General features: G+C 41.6%; 3 protein-coding genes across 7 annotated transcripts in view; 2 read left to right on the plus strand and 1 right to left on the minus strand.

The window, feature by feature from the left end:
• dennd4c (DENN/MADD domain containing 4C) overlaps positions 1 to 10,082 on the plus strand; it is a 38,035-nt gene extending 27,953 nt beyond the window's left edge. The window contains exons 13-34 of one of the 3 annotated variants that reach the window (XM_042400598.1): positions 569 to 714; positions 938 to 976; positions 1,309 to 1,433; positions 1,606 to 1,738; positions 1,906 to 2,112; positions 2,263 to 2,391; positions 2,564 to 2,711; positions 2,841 to 2,921; positions 3,381 to 3,500; positions 3,638 to 3,769; positions 3,919 to 4,997; positions 5,143 to 5,335; positions 5,435 to 5,532; positions 5,635 to 5,810; positions 5,980 to 6,138; positions 6,305 to 6,503; positions 6,628 to 6,738; positions 6,850 to 6,987; positions 7,093 to 7,210; positions 7,550 to 7,706; positions 7,803 to 7,867; positions 8,084 to 10,082. In XM_042400598.1, the coding sequence (XP_042256532.1) occupies positions 569 to 714; positions 938 to 976; positions 1,309 to 1,433; positions 1,606 to 1,738; positions 1,906 to 2,112; positions 2,263 to 2,391; positions 2,564 to 2,711; positions 2,841 to 2,921; positions 3,381 to 3,500; positions 3,638 to 3,769; positions 3,919 to 4,997; positions 5,143 to 5,335; positions 5,435 to 5,532; positions 5,635 to 5,810; positions 5,980 to 6,138; positions 6,305 to 6,503; positions 6,628 to 6,738; positions 6,850 to 6,987; positions 7,093 to 7,210; positions 7,550 to 7,706; positions 7,803 to 7,867; positions 8,084 to 8,220 (3,890 nt within the window). In that variant the 3' untranslated portion in view covers positions 8,221 to 10,082. Of the gene's footprint in view, positions 1 to 568; positions 715 to 937; positions 977 to 1,308; positions 1,434 to 1,605; positions 1,739 to 1,905; positions 2,113 to 2,262; positions 2,392 to 2,563; positions 2,712 to 2,840; positions 2,991 to 3,380; positions 3,501 to 3,637; positions 3,770 to 3,918; positions 4,998 to 5,142; positions 5,336 to 5,434; positions 5,533 to 5,634; positions 5,811 to 5,979; positions 6,139 to 6,304; positions 6,504 to 6,627; positions 6,739 to 6,849; positions 6,988 to 7,092; positions 7,211 to 7,549; positions 7,707 to 7,802; positions 7,868 to 8,083 lie in introns of all 3 variants that reach the window. The other 2 variants (XM_042400596.1, XM_042400597.1) reach the window with 2 other exon arrangements.
• Positions 10,083 to 10,636: 554 nt separating this feature from the next.
• On the plus strand, positions 10,637 to 13,862 carry cdca9 (cell division cycle associated 9). 3 transcript variants are annotated; one of them, XM_042400601.1, is made up of 10 exons: positions 10,637 to 10,800; positions 10,892 to 11,023; positions 11,142 to 11,182; positions 11,263 to 11,311; positions 11,394 to 11,464; positions 12,781 to 12,809; positions 12,909 to 12,992; positions 13,208 to 13,289; positions 13,498 to 13,584; positions 13,704 to 13,862. In XM_042400601.1, the coding sequence occupies exons 1-10, from the start codon at positions 10,689 to 10,691 to the stop codon at positions 13,746 to 13,748; spliced, it is 732 nt and encodes a 243-aa protein (XP_042256535.1). In that variant the 5' UTR covers positions 10,637 to 10,688; the 3' UTR covers positions 13,749 to 13,862. The 3 variants fall into 3 exon arrangements, with proteins under 3 accessions (XP_042256535.1, XP_042256534.1, XP_042256536.1); XM_042400600.1 differs by having other exon boundaries at positions 10,639 to 10,800; positions 12,781 to 12,842; XM_042400602.1 differs by having other exon boundaries at positions 10,652 to 10,716; positions 12,781 to 12,842.
• Positions 13,863 to 14,270: 408 nt separating this feature from the next.
• On the minus strand, positions 14,271 to 18,006 carry plin2 (perilipin 2). Its single transcript, XM_042400599.1, has 8 exons — positions 17,901 to 18,006; positions 17,663 to 17,707; positions 17,168 to 17,363; positions 16,775 to 16,857; positions 16,297 to 16,570; positions 15,453 to 15,631; positions 15,099 to 15,215; positions 14,271 to 14,996 (listed from the first exon to the last, which is right to left on the minus strand). Exons 2-8 carry the CDS (start codon positions 17,690 to 17,692, stop codon positions 14,571 to 14,573), a joined length of 1,305 nt encoding a protein of 434 aa, XP_042256533.1. The 5' UTR covers positions 17,693 to 17,707; positions 17,901 to 18,006; the 3' UTR covers positions 14,271 to 14,570.
• Between the last annotated feature and the right edge of the window lie 4,675 nt (positions 18,007 to 22,681).

A 22,681-nucleotide genomic window follows, 5' to 3' on the forward strand; every position in this document is an offset into this window, starting at 1 on the left:
TCTCAAATGTGTGTAAACCTGGAGATAAGAAAACATTTTCATAATAACCAAAGTGATGAGCATGATGTATAAAAACAAGAGAGTCGACATGTAGGTAATGGTTTTGTTTATTGGCAGCCTAATGCTATAGAACAAGGCTTTGTAACCTTTGCATAATTTATGGCCTTATTTCAGCTAATGCTTGATTTTATTGGCATGTCTGTTTTAAGGACCTACTATCACTCAACATAAGTGTTTTTAGAAATCAATCACCTTCCTCATCTGCTATAACAAGGGTACACTAATGCTTTTTGCCGGGAAAATAGATAATAGAGGGGAAAAGGCTCTTAATTTTGTGTATTTTAACACCTCTGTCCATTAGTTTTCAAAGAGGGCCATTCAAGAATAAATGTAAAAATACATTTCCTGAAGGAGAAAACTTAAACCCAACTATATTTTTAAACTTAATTCTCCTTAAAGTGGATTCACAAGATCAAATCCTGTATATTGGTACATGCCAAAATCAACAATGACTGTTTGTGAAACATGGTTTTTAGTGATACCACAACCTCTCCATGCCTTCCTGCAGGGTTTCTTAAAAGCAGAGACCGCGCACACCAGAAGTTCTACTCCCAGCTCACCAAGACCCAGATATTCATCCGCTTCATCGAGGAGTGCACCTTTGTTAGTGACAAGGACACGGGTTTGGCCTTTTTTGACGACTGCGTCGAGAAGGTGATCACCAGCCCAGCGCCAGTCCCATCTTCAATATGTACACGTCGCATGCTGTGTTGTTTTTTGTTTTGTTTTTTCTTTCACCGGGGGTTTCCTTCCATGAACAAGCCTTTGTTTCACGTTGTTTTATTGGCAAAATAACATTCATCCGCTGGGAGACTAAGGAAGCCAAATTTTCCTCTGATTCATTCTGTTCCCTTTGCTCTCTTTCCTCTACTTGCAGCTTTTTCCCTCTGATAAAATCACCGACAAGGGCACCAAGGTAATTGCGTACGCTGTAATTAGATTTCTTCGCACCTTGTTTTTTAATGCTTGCCACTACATTTAAAGGTAAACAAATTAACCGTTTCAACCCTTTTTTATAAATTCTTTCACCAAGGTGCATTAACATTCCTGCTTTTCTTCTATTCTTAAATCCTAATCAAATAATGTACTGCCTAATTAGAGAAGTATAATAGATTGTAAATTTGCTTGTTGTTGTTTACTTTCTGCCATCAGACAGGAAATGGCCTGCACAATACTTGCATGCAGTAGTGTGCTCTTTGTAAAACTCAAGGCATAGTTTTCATTTTCTGGATTTGATCCTCACTGCAGGTTGAAGGAGAGTCGTCCGAGGACACGAGACTGTTGGAGCTGGACGAGTCCCAGAAGAGTGAGCACACCGTCTTTGTCATGCCCCCTGAACCTTCAGCTGAAGACTTATCTGAACCCAGACACACGTACGTTTTTGGGGGTTTTTTAACTGTAGTCAAACAGAAATAAAAAAAAAAAAAGATAATAGCTGTTAATGTTATTTTGTCTTAAAATGTGTGACAACTATCCTTCGTTGGCTTTTTAATTCATTTGTCAGCATTGGGATGCTTTTCTCACAACCTATTTCTCATCCTACAGCTATAAACGTTTCCCCCAGCTGCAGATGGAGCTATTTGACCGTCCCAGGGAGTTACGGCCAGCAATCAGCAGCAGAGCAGCGGGGGCCAGTCTGTCCAGCAGCCCTGCACTACTGGCTAAGAGGACGAAACAGGTGCATACATACATAATCCCATTCAAGGAGCAGTGATACCCCTGTTACTGGTACACAGTGCCTGTAAGGGACTGGGTGTTGCAGCAACCCAAACTTGTGTCAAAAATGAATTTGTCACTCCCTGCATCTTCTGTAAAACTGTTCTAAATGTCTGCTTTATCTGACAGGAAATCAAGCTAGCATACAAGATGGCCAAGCGTTTCTACTCAAACCCTCCGCTGTGGGCCCGTTGCCTGTTCAGTCACTGCTACAGCCTGTGGTTCATCTGCCTGCCAGCAGGTGTACGACTGGCCAAGTCTAAAAGCCGAGCCATGCAACAGGCGTACAACGTCCTCTTAAAGATGAGGACCACTGAGGTGGAGGTGCTGGATGAGGTACGGTCACATTATTTATCACTAATAAATATAATGTTTACCATCATTTTCATGTACAGGCTTTATAGTACTTTTTTTATGGACTGGAAAATGTTCAAATCCAAGACTGATTAATATTTTTAATGTTTTTTTCTTCTCTCTGGCTTTCAGGTGTGTTACAGAGTGGTGATGCAGCTCTGTGGTCTTTGGGGTCTTCCTGTAATGGCTGTGCGAGTCCTGGTTGAGATGAAGAAAGCTGGAGTTCATCCCAACGCCATCACATATGGATACTACAACAAGGTCATATGCCGCCTAACAATTTTGAAATATTTCTAGCTTGCAAAGAGATACCAAAAGCTCAAAAGATCACTTGCACTAGCATTTTCTTAAATATTTCACTTTAAGTATATATTTTTAAGCCACAACAACAGCAATTTGGAGGCTGACATAGTTCAATCTGTTCCCTCTGCAGGCTGTCTTAGAGAGCCCGTGGCCGAGCCGAAACCGCAGCGGCCTCTTTATGTGGACCAAGCTTCGTAATGTGCTGCGTGGAGTGACCCAGTTCAAGCATGCTGTAGACCGTACGTCGTCCAAGAAGGAACCAGCAATTTCTACCACAGGTGGGAATGATACCAGAGAACTAATTGCAGACATGTGTTTGCATAACCAGGGACATTTTTGCACCAGACATGATTTGTTTTTCTCTCATTCTGTCTCCTACTCACTGTATTCTTTCTTTCGGTCTGAAGCTGCATCTATAGGTGGATCATCAGTCACTGATGCTGACCGTTTGAGTCATGGAAGTGCAGACAGCTCAAATGAAGTCAACGGTGAGGAACATAACCTATTTGCCCACAGCCACGACATGGGAGACTCAACAGACAACCACTGTAGTACAGGTACTGACTTCCGAAAGGTACCGCAGGTCTAAAGCTTTAAATCCAGAGTCAGAAAGCACATTGCTTGTATGTTTTTGGGCCATTGCTGAGATCTGGAGATGCTACAACACCAGTCTTGTCAACCTGACTGCAAAGTTGAAAAGGTTGTAAAACAAATCCTCACTTAAACCCATTTATCTAAGCTTAAATCTGTCTGTCAAGCAAAGTCACTGCGTCCCCATATCTCAGCAATGAAGTAGGTGAGTAAAATGTTACCATAACCAGAAGCAAAATTAGACAAAACCATGAAAATAAGACCCACATGGCAAAATGCTGATTTTTCCTTAAAACACATCCTCTTTAAAAATGAGAGCATTTGTTGATGTGAATGTCTGTTTCTGTGATCCACAGGCAGACAGTCTGATCAGGGCTATGGCTCCAAGGATGAGTTACGTCAGGAGCTGCCAGAGCCTTCGCACGCAGTTGTCCTTTCCACTGAAGACAGAAAAAATGTCAAAGCACAAAATAATGGTAAGAAAAACAACTTTCATCTAATGTGTAGCATATAGCAAATAATAACATTTCATCCAGTTCTGCATTTTAGAGTTGTAAGTTGTACCACAAACCAGATTGTCGGTATGTTGATTATGTGCTTTTGTTTTAACCAGGAGGTGACATTTCCAGCTCAGTGGACAGTGCGGTAGCAGTGGCAGAGCCCCCAAGTCCTGTTGATGTGCCCTCGTCTGTTCCTAGTATTGTGAAGCTGTCCACAGGAAGCTTTGATTCTGGCAGGGAAACGGGTGAGGAGGAAGAGTTACAACAATTTTGGCACTTTTATGACTTTTCATAGTGGCTAGTTTTTTCCATTCAAATTAAACTGATCAACTATAAGTTTAATTATTAAAATTGAAATTGGGCAATTCTAACTATATCTGTACATATTCTGCAGGTACAGGAAAGCTGTTCAGGAGGCAAAGCAATAACGATAGTGTGTCTCTACCTGACGATGATGCCCCAGTGGCTTCTGCGGATGGAGCTAACCAGTCTCAACAGCAGCGGCAGAAAGCCTTTGCTGAACGCAGCTGTAGCTTCACCGCTGAAACCCGTGCTGGAATGCTCTTGGAGAAAGGCGTGGACCACATGGCCAGCCAGATGGGTGCCGATGCCCGTATCCTGACTGCAGCACTCTCTGCTGGTCATAGTCCACCACCTAACAGTGTGTCCAAAGCACTTTTTAAAGACCTGGAGGAAGAGCCTGAAAATGATCAGGGCCTCACCCTGGGGAAGCTAACAGAGGAAGCACCAGAAGAAGGAAAGGGACTTGATAAAGGGGTGGAGGGGAATGAGGTAAAAATAGAGAAACGAGAGAGGAAGCACACTGAAACACAGGAGGACGAGTCTGGAGCGCGGGGAGTGGCCCTGGAGAGGGCGGACGTGGAGGCGGGTGCTGACCCACTTTCCCTCCTGGTTTCGGAGAACGAAGAGTCTGCTTCTGTTACCAGCCAGGAGGCGCCACGCTCCATGCCTGCTGTGGTGTCCCGCAACCTGGCTGAGGAAATTGAAATGTACATGAGCCTTCGAACCCCCCTGGGTGCTAAGTCCTCCAGCATGGAGCTCCAGCAGGCTCAGGGAGACTCCACTGACGCCCCACAGCCCAAACAGTCCATTGAGCGGAGGTCCAGCCTCCCTGTGCCTCCTGTTAAAACTCCAACTGGCTCCCCAGGAGACACACCCAAACGCAGCCCCCACACCGTCACTCGCTCCAAGACGTTTGCTGCAAAGACAAAGACACCAGGCAAGACGACGGCTAGCCCGGGTCCTAGATCATCCTCGCTGACAGCGCTGGTCAAGTCCTCCCAGGGAGGGTCATTGGGCTCAGTCATTAACTCCATTTCAGGCATCAAGATGGACACCCTGTTGTCGGGGCCTAAAATCGATGTGCTTAAGTCGAGCATGAAGCAGGCAGCAAATGTAGCCAGCAAAGTGTGGGGGGCAGTGGCTTCAGCGTACTCCTACTCAGATGATGAGGTGAGTATCGTTAAAAGGATTACTCCTCATATTTTTCACTTGTAGTCTTAGCTTCTGCTATAATGCTGATCGATACAACTACATACCTCTACCTCACATACCAAGAGTTGAAAATATAAAACGTATGAGGCATTTTCTTCTGCAGGATGAACAAGGTCAGGGTGGCGGTGGCTTTCCAGCCCATCTGGACGAACACATGCTGGCAGCGCATGACATAGACGAGAGTCCCGAGAGAGGGGCCATCCCAGGGTTGGTGGCCAACGGTCTGAACCAGAGCTGCACCAGCCTGGGCAGCAGCAGTGGCAGCAGCGACACAGGCCGAGGGACACACCACACACGTAAGCACACTCTGGTGTAAATGTGTAAGGAAAGTGGAAGAGAAGGCCATAAAGCATGTGATATCAGCTGTCAAAGTTTGTCTTTGCCTTTGTCTGCAGATCCAACTCCAGGGCGAGCAGGCAGGGGTCCTGACTCTGAGCAAGGCTCCTCACATCACGCTTCCTCCTCAAGCATCTACCAGAACATTGCACTGGAGGTCAGACATGGATGCACAAACACTCTCTTTGCATCTGCTGTGCTTGCACTCCAACATGAACATACAGTTGAGTAACTGACTGCTATATTTTCCTGCTGACAGGTGCTGATGTCCAGTTGTTCTCAGTGCCGCTCCTGTGAAGCGCTGGTGTATGATGAGGAGATCATGGCAGGTTGGACAGCCGACGACTCCAATCTCAACACCAACTGTCCTTTCTGTCGTACAGCCTTCCTTCCCTTGTTGCACGTTGAGTTTCATGACTTGCGTACGATGACCGGGTAAGAATCTGTTGCATCTGTATTTAAACAGACCTGATCATTCTGAGCTGTATCCTTATTTGAAAGTTATGTCGTAAAGATTCAATTTCTGATTTTGATTTAACAGTAAAGATTCTAATATCAATAGTTCCTCTAGAGATTAATTAAAGTCTGCCTTTTTCCCTTTCAGGTTCTATATGAATCCCAGTGCCTCAGGAGACAGTATTCACAGCACCAGTGCCCAGCCCACAGTTAGCAGTTCAGCTGACATTAAGACGCCAGACCTTATCTCTTTCCCTGAAGAGGAAACAAGGGAGACTCCAGATAATTGTGCTGGAACACATAAGAGGTATAAATGATGTACTCATGTAGATCTGGAATCAGTTTGATACTGGATCCGAAAAGCAACAGCCAGGATGATCTTGTCATTTAAAATATATCTGCTCCAAGAATCTGCCTAGTTTCTTCCAGAACCACTGTTTCCTGACTACGTCTTTGCCTGTTGTCTTTTACAGTCTGATTCCAGAGCCAGTACAGTCGGACCCACTGGGTTTACTGGAGCACCAGGCTGCAGGGAAGCAACAGAGATGCAGTGGGACGTCACTGACGCGCAGCAACAGTGTCGGTGGCCCGCTGCAGAGCCTTGACTCCTCCCAGAGACCTGGTCATGGTGTCTCCACTACCAGCCTGCCCTGCAGCCTGCAGGAGGTGTCGGTCAGTGGCCCCAACTGTCCCAAACTATTACTCTTAAATAATCAAGGAAATCCTTTACCTGCAGTGTACTTGCAATTATAAATCTGTCTCTAAATATAGCTTGTTATTAATTTATGTTTGTCAGGATGGAATGGGGACCAAACGTCCAAACCCCAAGCCTGTGTCCGTACCATACCTAAGCCCCTTGGTGCTGCGCAAGGAGCTGGAGACCCTAATGGAGAATGAGGGAGATCAGGTAATTTAGACACACACGCACACACATGTAATCTCATGGTCAGCTTTATAGAAAGCTAGTACACATAATACAACATCCTGACATGTTTGCTTCTCTGTCTTGTCCAACCAGGTGATCTACACCCACAAGTTCCTCAGCCAGCACCCCATCATCTTCTGGAACCTGGTGTGGTATTTCCGCCGCCTTGACCTGCCGACTCACCTACCTGGGCTCATCCTCACCTCTGGACACTGCAACAACGGAGTACAGGTTAGATACCAAACATGTCATCTATCGCTCTTGTCTTTGTCTCTTTCGCTTCACTTAAATAGTACCATGTCCGCAGTAATATAACAAACATGTTTATCTTTGCAGTTGCCCCTGACGTCACTGTCCCAGGACAGTAAGCAGGTATATGTCCAGCTCCTGTGGGACAACATCAACCTGCACAAGGAACCAGAAGAACCCCTCTACCGACTCTGGAGGACCTTTAGTGAGTGTACACACATAGTGTTAGCCATGGTTGACTTCCCTAAACATATTAATAATTAGGATTATACATAGTCATATTAATATTTTAGTACTATATTATTCAAGGGTAAACAAAACTTAATTAACTTGCATTGTTTTCATTGTTGAAGTAAAATTCATATGAGCGTAATTTTGCCATCTGTGCTTTGAAATGTCTGCAAGTTAGTTGATACTGTGTAATAGAGGCATTTTATAGGTATGCATCTCCTTGGTTGTAATGTCGCTGTTGGCCAGAAGAGGTCAGTCAATACAAAGAGGATAAAATAAAAGGCTCTCTGTTGGTGCATGTGTTGTTTTCCAGTGGAAAAGAAGGGGACATTGGCTCCAACAGACCACCAGGAGATTCGTACGCTCCTCAACACAATCGTTCGCAACATCCAGACCAACGATGTCTACGGGCCAATCAACCTGCTGATCCGAGAGATCAAACGGCGTCCGGAGGGGGTCAAACGACAGAGGTTAGCCCTGCTTGTCTTGATGAAAGCACTTTATGCTTCTCTTTATTCATTCCCACAAGTTTTATGTCTCATTTGTATGTTCCTTATTTCTCTCAGGAGTATTTATAGAGAAATATTGTTTCTCTCACTGGTGGCCTTGGGACGGGAGAACATTGACGTAGGTGAGTGAATATGTGAGAGGGCAATCAACCAGTTACATTCCACTGCCTTCATGCACTTTTTAAAGAGCCTGAAGGTTGTGAACAAGGCTGAAATGTTTCTAAATTACATCATAATTGATTCCTTCAATGATTGTCTCATCAAAAAGGTCTTAAAGTCCAAGAATCCAACTTGAAACTACGCTTTGTGACTTTTTTTCCCTCTCTTTATATCTGCAGAGGCATTCGACAGGGAGTATCGCGTGGCCTATGATGAACTTAGCACAGAACAGCTCAAGTCTCTGCACCGCATCGATCGCCCGCCCAGCCCCAGCATCCAGTGGTGCCTTAAATGCTTTGGACCCCCGGTCATCTGACCACCACTCACACACAAAATCTGACGAGTCAAGCGTGACAGTGGGAGGAAAGGGGAGCGTCCAAGATAGATGGTGGGCTGGGAGTGTGAGCAAAATATGATTTAAACACCTCCAAACGCCCAAACATGGTACTTCTTCTCCTTGTCTTGAAGATGCCCTTTGTCTGCTTTTTTTTTTTTTTTTTTACAACCTTATCATGCTCGTCATAGATTTTCCAAGCAGCACCTGCAAGTGGAACTATTTCTGTAAACTGATTGGAAAGCTATAGTGAATCTTTGGGGACTGGTGTGTTTCTTTTACAGATGGTGTATAGAATGATTCTTCACTGTACAGAATGTATTGACTGCTCCTAGACATACAGTATACTGTGTGTTTGTGTGTGTTTGTGTGTGTGTGTGTGCGTGTGTGTGTAATCATGCAGTCAGTTCCCAGTCTTGTAGCCTTTTGCCACTTTGCTTAAATCTGTCCTAACTATCCTTAGATTAGATCAGTCTGAGTGGGTTGAGTAGTGGACCGTGTACAGACCCTGACTGTTCTTTGTGCACTTTCTAAAAAACCCACCACCTGTCTTTTTGTACATATTTTTTACTCGGTGGGGGGATGGGAATCTGAAAACCAGGGTTGCCTATTTTTTAAGGCAACAAGTCTCGACGCCTTTTGTCTTAATGAATGTTCAGGTCTGTTTGTTCTCGTTGTAAATGTGCAAGCACAGAGTGGGGGCCCTCTGTTTTTGTGTAAATATGTGTTGGCAGCACGTGTGTGTAAATGGGAGAGGACCGAGGTCATGGACAATCACTAATAATCACAACATTCCAGACGCCCCGCAATCAAAACAGGTCTTGATCTCAAGTATTGATCTCTGCATGAACACTCAAACGCATATGTTTAAAAGCAGCCATTTGGAGGGAGAGATCCTTTTTACAAATCAATTGGAAGTGAAAATGTGTGCCACACTACTGAAAAGCAGCCATTCCCACACCTTAAAAACAAGACATGTTCTCTTGCAGGGAAAGACGAACCGCAGTCCAACTTGTGTTTTTAATATCTGCATTTTTTTAACAGTAGCATACTGTACACGATCAGCTAATATGCCTTATAGTCGTGGTAAATTAGATCTGTATTTCACATTACTCACAGAATATCACAATGGATTTATGGCATAGAATAAACCAGTAAGGTTTTTTTTTTTTAAATCGGGTGTATTATTTGCTTACAAGATCGCTCTTAAGGTTTACACACAGTAGCTTTGAATAATAGCGGAAGCATTTAGAGCTTTATACTACAAAGGGCTTTTCAGAACTGCTGATCATTGTCAAGGAAGAAGGATTTTGAAAAACATGACATTCCACTTAACAATGAAACAGGAAAAAAAGCAAAGTGCTGTAATGAACTGTTGAGAAATGAGTGGTGATGGTTACGTTGTAGACTTTGGGGAGTGACTTGTACAGATGAGATTGTGTTGTGAAATATTCAATTTGCACTGCTTAGATTAAAACCTAATCTTAACCCAGGGTGAGGATGAGATATGACCACCTCAGAATATTAACAACAAATAGTAGTTTTCCCTCCAAAACAAGAAATTCTCAATTATTTATTTTTGTACTATTGACATTTGGATTGCAGACAGTGTAGTGACGTAGCATTTTTATCACTAACAACCCTTTTAATGTGTCTTAAGGGATTCCACCCTATACTGACTTTGTACATTTGATCTCCTTATTGGCAGAGGATGTACAGAAGAGACTGTTCTTGTTCTTTAACAATACATTTAAGTGATCTCTTGCCGTCCTGTGGAAAGGAATTGAATGTCTACACATAAGTGCGCTGCAATAAATGAGTTTGTGACCTGATTGAAAACTTAATGTGTGTGTCCAATTTTTTTTGGCATCATCTTGAGACTCTTCACTGTCCTTGGGTTGACCGGGTCCAGGGTGTCTTACCTGCTCTTCACCTATGATTGTCGCTTTTAAAGTCACTGCAGGTCTGACAATGAAAAGTCATCATCTAGAACTTTTGACACTGATGTTTTCCAGAATATCCAGGCACATTCAGAGGACTTCATAAATGCAGGGCTCTTTTTTACTTGAGCCTCACTTTCTACATTGATTTTGATGTTGTGAGGCCAACACGTCTTCTTCAGTCAGGAGTGCATGAACACAAGGTCTTGCATCACTTACACTTTTATATGATGGTTGTAGCTTATGACATTGGGGTACTCACTTTTATTGCGTGGACTTTTGTGGTTTCTGTTCAGTGTCACCACACAAAGCAGGAATACCTACCGCAGAGGTCTTTGTTCAGTGCCCTTCCGCCAAGCGACATAGTTCTTGGAGAAGCTCATGACTTGAGTTGCAGGTAAGCGCCTGGATATCTTAATTAAAAGCTGTACGGTCGCAGGTGAGTGTATTTAAAGAACAAGAGTTGTTTCACACACAGCAGACTGAACTGTGTGAGGACAGTGAGGCAAGATGCCGGTGAAGCGGACGAGAAACGCAGGTAAAGCCCAGATGAAGGAGCAGCTGAGCAGAGAGATGCGACAGAGCAAACTGGCGCTCTTCATTCAACATTTTGAGAAAGAAGGTAGCTGAAACTACCAAAAAAAATGTCAAGTTTCACATCCTTTAGTGGCCCTCATCTTTGTCCTGAAGTGCACCGCGTTTTCCTCACACAGCACAGGAGCGTATGAACGAGCTGGAGGGCAAAATGGAGAACATGTTGGCAACAGTAGACAAAGTCTTCAAAGTGGAGCTGATGAAGATGCCTCCTTCGCTTCAGAACACAAGATTAGTGGATTTAATAAGCGGTGAGCCCCCCCTCCTTATTCAACAGGTGATCATTTCCTCGTATGAAGGTGTTTGAGGTTTAAAATTAGTTATTATTGTCGCGGATACACTCATTTGTTAATTGACCTTGTCTGTCAGAGGAAGAAATCTCAGCAAGTGATGTGTCAATTGCCATGAGGGTGAGTTGAGTCAGCAGTTTTATTCGCATCTGCTACAATCTAGAGATGTTTTTTTGAAATAACGGAGATTGTTTTTCCAGAATGAATCCCTGGAGATGCGGCAGCCCCTCAGGGTACCCAGGAAAAGAGGTGATATTACTTCCAGTTAAATTCTGCATAAATAATTTGTTATAAATAAAGATAACTGCTATGCTTTTCATTTTTTTTGTAGTGAAATCAATTGACTCTACTCCGGTTCAGTCCACCCCAGCAGCTCAGAAGTCCTCAGTCAAGACCTCTAAGGTAGGTGATGTATCACAGTGTTTTTTAGTCCTGGTCCTGGCGCATCCCTGTCCTTCCTGCTCCAACACACCTGATTCCAATGAATGAGTCATTATCAGGCTTCTGCAGAGCTTGATGATATCTGATTGTTTGAATCAGGCGTGTTGGAAGAAGGGAAACATAGAAAACATGCAGGGCAGGCGTGCCCCAGGACCCAGAACTGAAAAACACTGATGTAACAGGTATTTTTGCTTTTCAATGTGGGGAAAAAAATGCTTCCATGTGTGATGTGATATTTAGAAGAGGGACCGATGTGCGCACATTCAGGCATATTATTCAGATGCAAGACAAAAAAATTGTTCATTGCAGGGTACAAAGGAGTGAGGTCTGCACACTGTTAAGCTCCCAATGAATTTTATTCTGTTTTTGAGGCAATGTTTCGATCTGTAAGATCTTTCTCAGGCAAATGTGAAAGAGAAACAGGCCTTTCTTGTAGAGGCAGCAATTAGCAATCAAATCATCATCATCATCAATTATCTACTACTATGTGTATTAACTGTAAACAATGAGTCAGATTTTAAGATATAGGCTATTCATTTTTGCAATGACTGTAGATTTAGTGTTTCTTCGTGTATATTTACTTTTCCCTTTTGAGATTTATGATTTATTTATTTTCTATATACTTTTTTCTCTGTTAGATTGTTTGTTTTTTTTAACCTGTTGGGGTGTGATACCCTGATGTTATATTTACACATCAATAGGATTTGAAGGGGCTGGATAGATGCAGCCAGTGAGTGAAATTCATGATGACATGCATTGTTGCATTAAATCTACTACTTGTGGTTTAATCTGAAACTAGAGGATGTTTGTTCTCCACATAGATGTCTGATAGGTTGAATTTGAACAGAAAACTTGAGCATTTTTTATTTAAAAAGGTCATGATTGATACAGTAAATGACCTTTTGGTCTATTTTGCTCAGTGCAGTTATAATGTTTGGTTCTCTCCCTATCTGTGTGGTTTTAATTTGACAGGTTGTTGAGAAGTGGACAGAATCAGAGTGTGTATGTGACTGACTCACAATTCAGAAAATGTGGGGAATCGATAGTCACATCAATAATGCAAACATGCAAGACTGGCACTACTGTGTGAGTCAGCCATAATAACATCTTCATTAGACCAACCTGAGATACATTTTTTTTAGTAGGCAGATCAGCTCATCTTGTGTCTGTATATGTAAAAGGATTTTTTTTTCATTTTGTAAAGTGATCTACCAAAGTGCTCTTTTGTTTTTAGAGAAATCATTTCTGTTTTGTTTTGTTTTTGTTTTTTTTTCCAGGGAGGAAAAGGAACAAAAAGGACCAGAACGTTAGTTGGTAGCAACAGCACTGGAAACGTCAGGTAAGACTGTGTATTATTTATGATGAACTTTATGCAGGTCTTGACATTGCTGTTATTTTTCTGCAGGGGTTCTTCAGTCACTGCCAAAAGGACTCAAAGCTTCTTGTCCAAGACCAATAACGAGGCCACAGCAACCAAACCTAAACTCAGGTTTGTTATTGCCATCAGAGAAAGAAACATGTTGTACTATCAGACTGCTTACACACACCAAGAAAGAGATTTTTAAGATTTTAAAGTACTTGACTGAATTTTTTTTAATGCATTGAATTGCAATGTTGTTTTTGCTGATACTTTTCAGATCTAATGTGTAGTAATTTTAGCCAACTCTAAAAGAAATTGACCTGTTAAATCTCGTGCTTCTCCAGGTCTGTCGTCTCTGCTGGTGATTTGCAGTGTTCACTGGCAGGATCTGCTGCACACATCACTGTAACCACAGCACGGGGACAGGTATTACATTGTTATCCTTGTTATTTAGTACCAGCTTTTGAGGAAGACAAGATTTTATGTGAAGCATGTGGGTTTGTCCTTCAGCTGGAATACCTGGGTCAACCCTGCAAAGTGTTTGAATCCCATCAAGACCCACAAAGACAGTTTCCCCACTGGCATAATTTGTTTCTTAGAATCATGCAAATGTGATGTGGCTCTTTCCTCCTAGACTGTCTGCTTTTCTGACGAGACCAAGGATGAAATAAACTTTGACCTGCTGGATGATGTGGCATGGTGTCAGATTCAGAAGCTCACGGTAATACAAAGCTCACTTTTAAATGTGACTGTAGAGGCTATTTGAAGTATATTGTTAGACGTTTGGAACTCTTCGTCTGGTAAACTCTTCTCCACCAAATGGCATTTTGCATTTTTCAGAGACTGATGGAATATCTGTCAGGGCGAAGCCGCTGCCAGCGATGAGTAATGATGCCCGAATATCCACTGTGACCAGGATTTGTGTTTTGTTCACAATTGTGCTTTGGTTGTCTTAATGTGTTTTAAAATATATAATAAAGCTTATTTTGTCTTGCATGACTATCTGTCAAAATGTCTTACGTATTTGATTTTGTAGTGTCCGACTTTAGCAAGGCAGGCAAGTCAACAATTGATCTCTGTAGCATTACTAATTTGTACATGCAAAATTGGGTTTTCTCCTAATGCAATTCTCTCTCTCTCTATTTCTATCCATCTATAAATAAAGTTGAATCAATTTACTGTGGTTTAGCAGAGAGAAGTGTAAGAGTTTTATCCTGGACATGATTATAATGTGATTAATTCTGTTTGTGGAGCAGAAACTTAATTAAAATGGAGATTGTGTCACATTCATTTTTATGGCTTTTAAAAACAACCGTTAATGTGTCATTTTGTAAGAATCTCAAAGACATTACCTCAAGAGAAAGTACTTTTAAGTGGAGGAATAAAAGACCCAGAAACTGCAAAACACTTGTTCCAGCACATTTTATGTGGAGATTAAAGCAGGATTCTATTCACCACATTGATATGTAAATGTGTTGATTTCCTATCTGCGCACAGAATTAACAAATCTGACATCTTAAGAGATGATTGCAGCAAGAAATAAAAACTTTAAAAAGTACAAAATAGTATCGTTCTTCACATGGAACTATGAGAATTTTAGATTCTTATATGTCCAACATTAGTTTAAAAAAACATAAATCTTTTAGTACAAAGCATTCATAAGTATTGCTACAGAATATATTGATTAAAACACAAAGCTGTGATGGATCACTGTTGCTGTTGAGAATCCAGTGACTCCATCTCGACCTCCTTGGGGACCTCCTGGCACGGCTGGGTGGAGGGAGAGCAGCAGGATGCGGTTTGCGTCTCCTCAGGACTCACCCGGGGGTAGAAGGGACCCACCAGCCAGTTGAGCGGTGTGTTATTGACCAGATAATCCATGACGTGGTCCAGGGAATCTTTCATTTTGCCCAGCTGGACTTTGCTGCTGGTCAACACGCTGTCTGGCAGGTCTCCCAGTACTTTAGCCTTGCTGAAACTGGTATAGACCTGTGTGGCAGAGCGGCCGACGGAGATCACCTCCTGCTGGATGTGGTTGGGGAGGCCCTGCATGCTGGAGACAAGGACTAGGCAGGTGGTCTGGAGCTGATGAGTGAGGGAACGTGCCAGGGCCAATGTGCGAGACTCAATTACCTAGACAGAGGGAAGGAGCAGATTTAAAGGTACTTGTGTGTTTACACTTTACACAATTCAGTCTGTTATCTCATTGCATATTTGACTTGTCCACCTCCTTACCTCTGCCTCATGACTATTCTCTTGGTTTGGACCATTGGACCTCCACGCCACCAAAGAATTCAGCTTGTCATTTACCATCTGGTTAGCCCCGTCAATATTCTTTCTGCCATATTCAATCTGGAAAAACAAACACTTTAAAAGTTAATTGGCTGTCCATGAGCAGTAGAAGAAATAATCTGCTTAACTTGACATTTTAAGACAGCAGTCTAATAAATATTGAGGAATGTGACATTGCATTTTAGCTACTTTCTCATGTTTTACTAGGTAGAATTTGTCCAAGAGCTTTCCAATTTTCATGAAAAAAATGTTGAATTTGTTCCACTATCATTATTATTAATGAATAAGGAGACCCACCAGGTCAACAGTGGAGTTCAGCTCAGAAATGAATTCCAGGCTTCGCTGCTTGCCATCTTTTATTTTGGCCAAGGCCCTGGCGGACGCCCGCTTTCGGAGTTTGGCGGAGAGGGAGCCCAGGCGTACGTAGTAGCTCGGCTCCTTTTTGTCAAAGCCTTGCACGGTTTTCGCCTCCAGCTCTGTCATAAGGGAAGGAAAACAAATAGTCCATTAAAAAAAAATAAAAAAAAGACAGACAACATATGAAAGCCACAACTTTAACTTATGTTCTTGTCAGGGATGCTTTCAATCATGAAAATCCTGACAAATTAAAAACGCTAGTGGAACATGTTCTAGCTGATTTAATCCCTTCTTGTCTGCGATGAATTGCTACAGCATCTTGCATGAGCGCTTTAAAGCCATGAAGAATGCGGTCATTCACAACAACCCACAGTTAACTCTAAACAAAAACTCCTTTAACAGCGGAGAAAAACAGACCACCAATGCAAATTTGGATTCTCAGAAGAGCATAATCCGATAAGTCCTGTTTTCCTGGAAACTGGACCAAATCCATGGTCAACAACGTACTCCAGCTGCTTCTTAATAACTGACCCTTGACACAGTTTGTTATAGAAGATTAATCTTAGTGGCCTTTCTCACTTAATATTTCATACAAACTCTGGCGCATCAAGTCATACAGAATAATCTTTCCGCCTCCTAACCTCTTAAAAAATCTATTGAGTCAAGCTGAAATAGGAAAGCTCAATCATTGGTTGAGGTTTTCACCACACTTGTAAAAATAGGTCATGAGTAGATTTCTGTGATTTCAGGTGTTACACAATGTTTTGGCTCTGAGCCCGCTCACCCAGCTCGTCCTCCGTCAGAGGCAGGTACTGCTCCACCAGGCTCTCAGACGTGGTAAGAGCCGTGTCCACTCCACTGCTCACCATCCGGGCCACACGGCTCTCCAGTACTGTGCTGACACTCCCAGTGACCACAGCTTTGGTTTTCTCCATCCCATCCTGAACCGCACCCCGAGTCTTTTCCACCATGCTGGTCAGGGTGTCTGACACTGTGCCCTTGGCACCAGACACAACGTCTTTAGCGTTGGTTACCACATCCTTGGCGCTGGAAACAATCTGGGCAGGGGCAAAAAAAAACATGGGCAAATAAAGTGAGCTGTCTTTGGAGTGATTGCAGCAAAGGATCAGTTTGAAGTGGGTGAAAAGATAGCAGTTGAGAAAGACGGGACATAGGTCACAGCTCAGCCATCAGGAGATTGGCTCACATTACTGTCTGCTAGGATATTGTGCAATTAGGTTGGTCATGGAACCAGGGCGTACCTGCTCAGAGGGCTGGTGAAGAATGGGCAAGTTTTTCTCAATCTTGTCCAAACCTTTACAAGCCAGGTCATTAGCGATGGCAACTGTGGGCAACAAAACAATAACGCAAATTAGAAAAAACTAGTATTTACTTACTATTTACTTTTTAAAAAGTGAATAAATATTCCTATAATTAAAAAAAACAAATGTATCACAAGTTTTTGGTTTATTCCAGGATGATTATGAGCAAACTGGGTGAAAGATCAAGATGAGTAACAGCTAGTAGCGTGACCTGAACTTCCTGTTTCCAGCTCTGCCTGTGTGACTCAGCTAACTATCACCACAGAGTTTTGTTTTGACATCCCATAAACTTTAAAAGCAAGATGTATGAAATTCAGAGCCAAGGGCGCTTACTCTGAGGCTCCAGCTTGTCAATGATGGGTGAAGCAGTGGTGAGAGCCACAGAGGTGATGGTCCAGACTCCTTGCTCTGCCGCCTCACACACAGACTTGATGTAAGGGTGGGTGCCCTTAGTGTTAGAGTACACGCTGGACACCAAGCCATAGGTGGAGCTCACCAAAGGAAGGCTGGTCACCCTCTCCACCACATTCTGTGAGGAAATACAAAAGGAATGTTAGACTTACTTGAACTTACTTAATGAGAGCTTAACCAACCTATTAGCTCAAATCTTATTCCAACAGCAATAAGGGAGGAAAGATGGTACAGTGTACATACTTTTATACTTTTTACAATTCATTTTCTATGGTGCTTTGCTTAAGTATTACACTGTAGAATATATATATATATATATATATATATATATATATATATATATATATATATAAAGCTATTCCACAGTTAACAAACATTAGCTAAATAACCTTGCATAGGTTTTTCGAACAAACTTACCTGATTTGGGATAACGTCTGCTGCTGCCATGTCTGCTGAAAACACCTGTAGAGATAAGACAATACAACGTTTCTATTATTTTCTAAGAAAACCACGAAAAGCCAGAAAAATAAAGAGGCAAGACTACTTCCTTATTACAGTAGCATGTCTTCAGTAGCTACAAAATGACACAAAACAACTCAACTACAGCTGCCACGTCGTTAAGAAGTATCATTAACTGTGTAGATAAAAGACTCACCGGTTGATTCAGAAGTATCTTAGTCGTCAATGAGCTGACTGATGATGCGTGTGAAGTGACAGCAGCTGTATTTATACTCTATAATTATCGCGAGATGTAGTGCAGGATGTTGACGTAAGCGACAGTCAATGTTTCTAGGGCAAAGGTAAAAGGGGTAAAAGTTTAGTCAGGGGAATTCCTATGAAATGATTACTGATGTCTAAATATTTCTTAACATTTCATAAGCAAGCTTTTCTTCATACACTCAGGCTGTCTGGCCAAGAATAGACTGACAGCATACTTGAAAAAACATAACCCACTATTATATTAACTGTAGCTAACGAACTTTTTCATGTAATAACGAAACTGAAAACAGTGTAAGTGTACACCTACAGGGGGGGCTTTGGGGCAAAAAATGAACTGAAGGCCCCTATTACAAACATATAGCTTTGTAATTATATTTTGCATAGAGCCCAGAGACCAACCAACACTCCCAACCTGGATTACTACCTGGTCCAAGCTTTGTTGTTGTGGCAGTTAAATCTAATCCAAATTTATTAGGGAGTATGCATCATTTAAATGCCAAAAGGAACTGAAATAATAATAAGAAGAAGAAGCATAAGAAATGCTTTATTAATACTGAAGGAAATTTAAATGTCACAATAGCCCCACCCGGGCCACATCACACAAAACAATAGAATAAAATTAAAAAATATCTAACAGGTCTAAAATTTTTCCCCCTCTACGAGTAAACAGAGGATCTGCCCTAAGGTCCTTGTTATTTCAGATGATATAAGCTTGCTTTAGTGCTGCATGTTCCCAAACAAATTTAAAATTAATCAGATTATCAGAACCAAGACTTTTGAGGGCTCCTGCAGCTCTGGGGGAAGTTGCCTCCGTTGCTCAGTTTGTAATCCAGCCCTGAGTACACAGGAAATCATGCAGGCACTGGCTCAGACAGGGCTGATCATATTAGAGGCCACATGATTTACATGCTAGCTTTAAAAGTTTAACATGGTGTTAAGACTGTGAATTCGCTGACTGGTCAGTGATGGTGGTGGTTAATCCAGGACCTACCTGGGTTATTCATTTTTGTCCTAGATAAACTCCTGTTTTTAATGCAGGAGCAATAACCAGTTCCTCAAAATGTGTTATAGAGTCTGTTCATTGCATTATCCATCCAGGTCATACATGCAACACAGTCAAAAATAAGAAATGAATGAGATCTGGATCATCTATTTTCTGCAGGAAAATACATAAAATGACAACACTGCCTTCATGATTTAAACAGTAGGTAATCTGCAGAAAATAATATTTGAGGCTTTGATTGGCACATCATTTTCTGAATAATGTCTTTAAAAAGTTTCCAGTATAAATTTATTGTGGGCTATCGGTTTTAACCACACATGCATGTTTGGTTGAGGAAAACGATGAACATAAAAACAGTTTGAATTCACTGTCAAATATTAATTTGCTCTCCAGGGAAGGAAGCCAGTGTCGCTGTATACTTTCTCTCATGCTATATATAAGAAACATTATATGATTTTGGAAATTAACATAAGAAATCAGGCCAGACTAACACCTTTCTTAATACATTTCTGATGGCCTGAATAGTACCACATGTCAGTGTTTTACCCACAGATGAACAGGTCTGTGTTTGCCAGTAGCTCATCAGAGCCAGATGTGTGGCCCTGTTTCTAATTTGAGAGCAATTCACTATTTTTTATCTGTCAGTGCTCATTTCTATAAAGAATTTCTGTATGTGTTATTTAAAAAAAAAAAAAAAAGGAAATTAAGTGTTAATGCAGTTTCTTTGCATACACTTGGAAACGTTATGAGGAAACGTGGGCTCTAGTCAAAATATTCACTGAACCAATATGGATAACACATTTGGGTCCTGGATCCTGCAGATGAACCCCTTGGGGCCCATTTATCAACCTTTTTGTAACTCAAATAGACCCCATATGAAAATACTGGCAACACTAAACCACAGTTTGATAAGATTCTGTCTGAAGGAAGTCCCTGTAATAAGATGAGTTACTAAAAGAATATATAGTATATAACTAATAAGAAATACACTATGAAGTGAGTGACGATCCACTGACACACTGTATGTAGGCCTACTTACACACACATGCCACGTTGTATTGGACATTGATCTAATCACATTTTATAGTCCACGTCATACTCCTTTAATTGCCTTGATCAGCCTCGTGTGATTTGATGGTGAGCAAAGTACAACCAGTTGATCACAAATGATGACGAAATCTCCTGTAGTATTTCTATTGGGTTTTAAGAGGTGTAACATTTGGCTCATAGTTGTTCTGTGATGTAATACCTTCTAATATGTGTTCTAGACTTAAACGATTACCGTAGCGTCCACACCTTTTAAACATCAAAATGTGGGTAATTTAGTGTTTTTAGGTCCAGTTAGAGCCTGAAGCTGTCCATGTGCATAAAATCATGAGTGTACTAAAACACTTTCAGTACAAACAACCTGTTTACATTTTTTTTTTAAAAAAGAGTCAAATTTAAACTGACAGAATCAGCAAGATACAAAATCTAAACATTTTACTACAAAACATTTTTCCAAAATTGATTTAGTTATTTTGTACCAGCACACTTAAATTAAACCACCCCAGAGCAGTGTGTCCATGTGAATGACTGAGCAGTATTACCCATCTTGTGTAAATAATGTGAACTCTGAATTCAAAGTGACATAATCAGGGTCATTTTGGTTCAGTGTCCTAAATTGAGTTCTCTTAAAACACTGGAAAATCTAAATGTGCAAAATAACAATAGTAAAATTACAAAATGGTAAAGCAGAATGACAATATCATTAATAGACTGCAAACATGCTGTAAATGAAGAAAATTGATATTGATGTGTGTACTGTAAAACGTGTCATTTGATCAGACATTTAAATCAAATATATGGGATAACAATGTACTTGTTTTGATAGTATTACCCTCACCTGGTGACCACATCAGTCATCAGGTACTGTACGCCTTATGTGTATCTTTCTAGCATTTACTGATTTACGCCACTAGATGGCACCAAAGTAGACAAAGTTCTTACTCTTCATAAGTGGTGATAGCCTGTGTCTTCCCCAAATCTTTCCTGTCCGTGCCACCTCTTATAATACAGTTTCAGTTATAATGTTTGGAATTGTGGCCAGTCTGGTTGTACTTATATTACACCCAGTGCTGTTACTGATGATGTTTCCAGTAAGATTATTTTTATATGGTCACATGAGTCACATGCTGGATTTTATGCACAAAATGTGGAGCATGCAAAACACGGTGCCTGGAATATTTAAGTGAAACAAATGGGGAAGTCCTGGTTAAACTCACAACTACATCTAGGTCATTTATTTACCATGAAAATAAAGTATTGACCAACATACAAATATCAAGATATAAAAAAATGGGATACATTTTTTTAAGAATTTGTAAGAATGACACATGCACAATTGGAAATGTATTAGTTTGAGTGAAGCACTAAAGCAACATACATGCAAGGGAACTATAGGTGCATACATACAGGATATAAAATGAGGTTTAGGAGACAATTAGTACATAATGATGAGAGAGACAGAGCCAAGTCTCTACTGCTGTCTCTACTTCCCCTATCCTACAGACAGTCAAGATGAAAAGAGGGATCAATCACGGAATATCTGCCCTCCTGTTTCCCGAGGGGGTCTGCTGGTGTGCAGGTGGCAGCGGGGGGTTGTACAGTCTGGCAGGACCGGAGAGGAGATCCTCACACGGCATCCCTCTATTGTGCCCTCTGAGACGAGCAGGGCTGCGGGCAGCGTGCCAAGGCTCCTGGCTGGGTAACGGATACCTGTGGGCTACTGGGAAAGTGTCACACCTCCGGATCACACACAGTCAGAGGCGCTGCATGAAGAAAGAGCGCAGACAGAAGGAGAAAGAGAGTGGGAGAGTGGCTGTTCTTTCATGCTCTTTAGATCATGAGGAGAAAAAAAAGGGAGAGATGCAAGGGAGAAAGATTTTGACATGTCTTTGGTGCAGAGGTATGCTTTGGTTAACTCTACACTGCTGCCGCCTTAAATACACCTGCTGTCAGACAGTATAGCCCACTAGAGGACTACTACACTGCTGGACTGTCCAACAAACCTATAACAGATACACTACAGATACACTACAGTTAAAATAGATAAAAGTTCTCTTGAAGACCTTCTCTTAAAGACAGCCAGTCTTCTAACACTATGTTTTTAACTTTGCAGATCTTGTGACTGATGCATTTGCACACACAGTAATATAATAAAATAATCGTTCAGGGCCTACAGCATTGATGTCATGATCGCAGCTGTTTGCTAATAGGCACCCATTATTTTTTATCTCTGCGTGTGTTGAGCCAGGTCAAAACAGACCTTTTTGGCTCTGTTTAGAATTAAACATGTTTTATTAAATGAGCTTGATAATAAACTAAGCACTCGGAAAACATGATACAGTATAATTATTGTCGAATTTACCAGAACAACGTGAAGAGGACATTAAATGAGCAGCGCTGCCATTGTCGAGAAACGCCTGGCTGTCATTTTGATCAAGTAGGGGTTGAATAACTATTGGCTGTATTCTTGTTGTTAGAGTGAATTTACACCATAATTTCAACATCTGGGACAAAAATTGCTACGAAATGTTTGTAACCCTGCTGCCAGATTTGGCACCGTTATTTTTTCCCAGCATCAAACCAACCCTGGAGAGGTGGTGCATGGTGCATGCAGAAATGAATTACATCTTAACAAGATGATGGCCATCTTCTTGAAATAACCATTA

This window comes from Thunnus maccoyii, chromosome 22 (assembly GCF_910596095.1).
Source record: "Thunnus maccoyii chromosome 22, fThuMac1.1, whole genome shotgun sequence".
Taxonomy (NCBI): Eukaryota; Metazoa; Chordata; class Actinopteri; order Scombriformes; family Scombridae; genus Thunnus; species Thunnus maccoyii.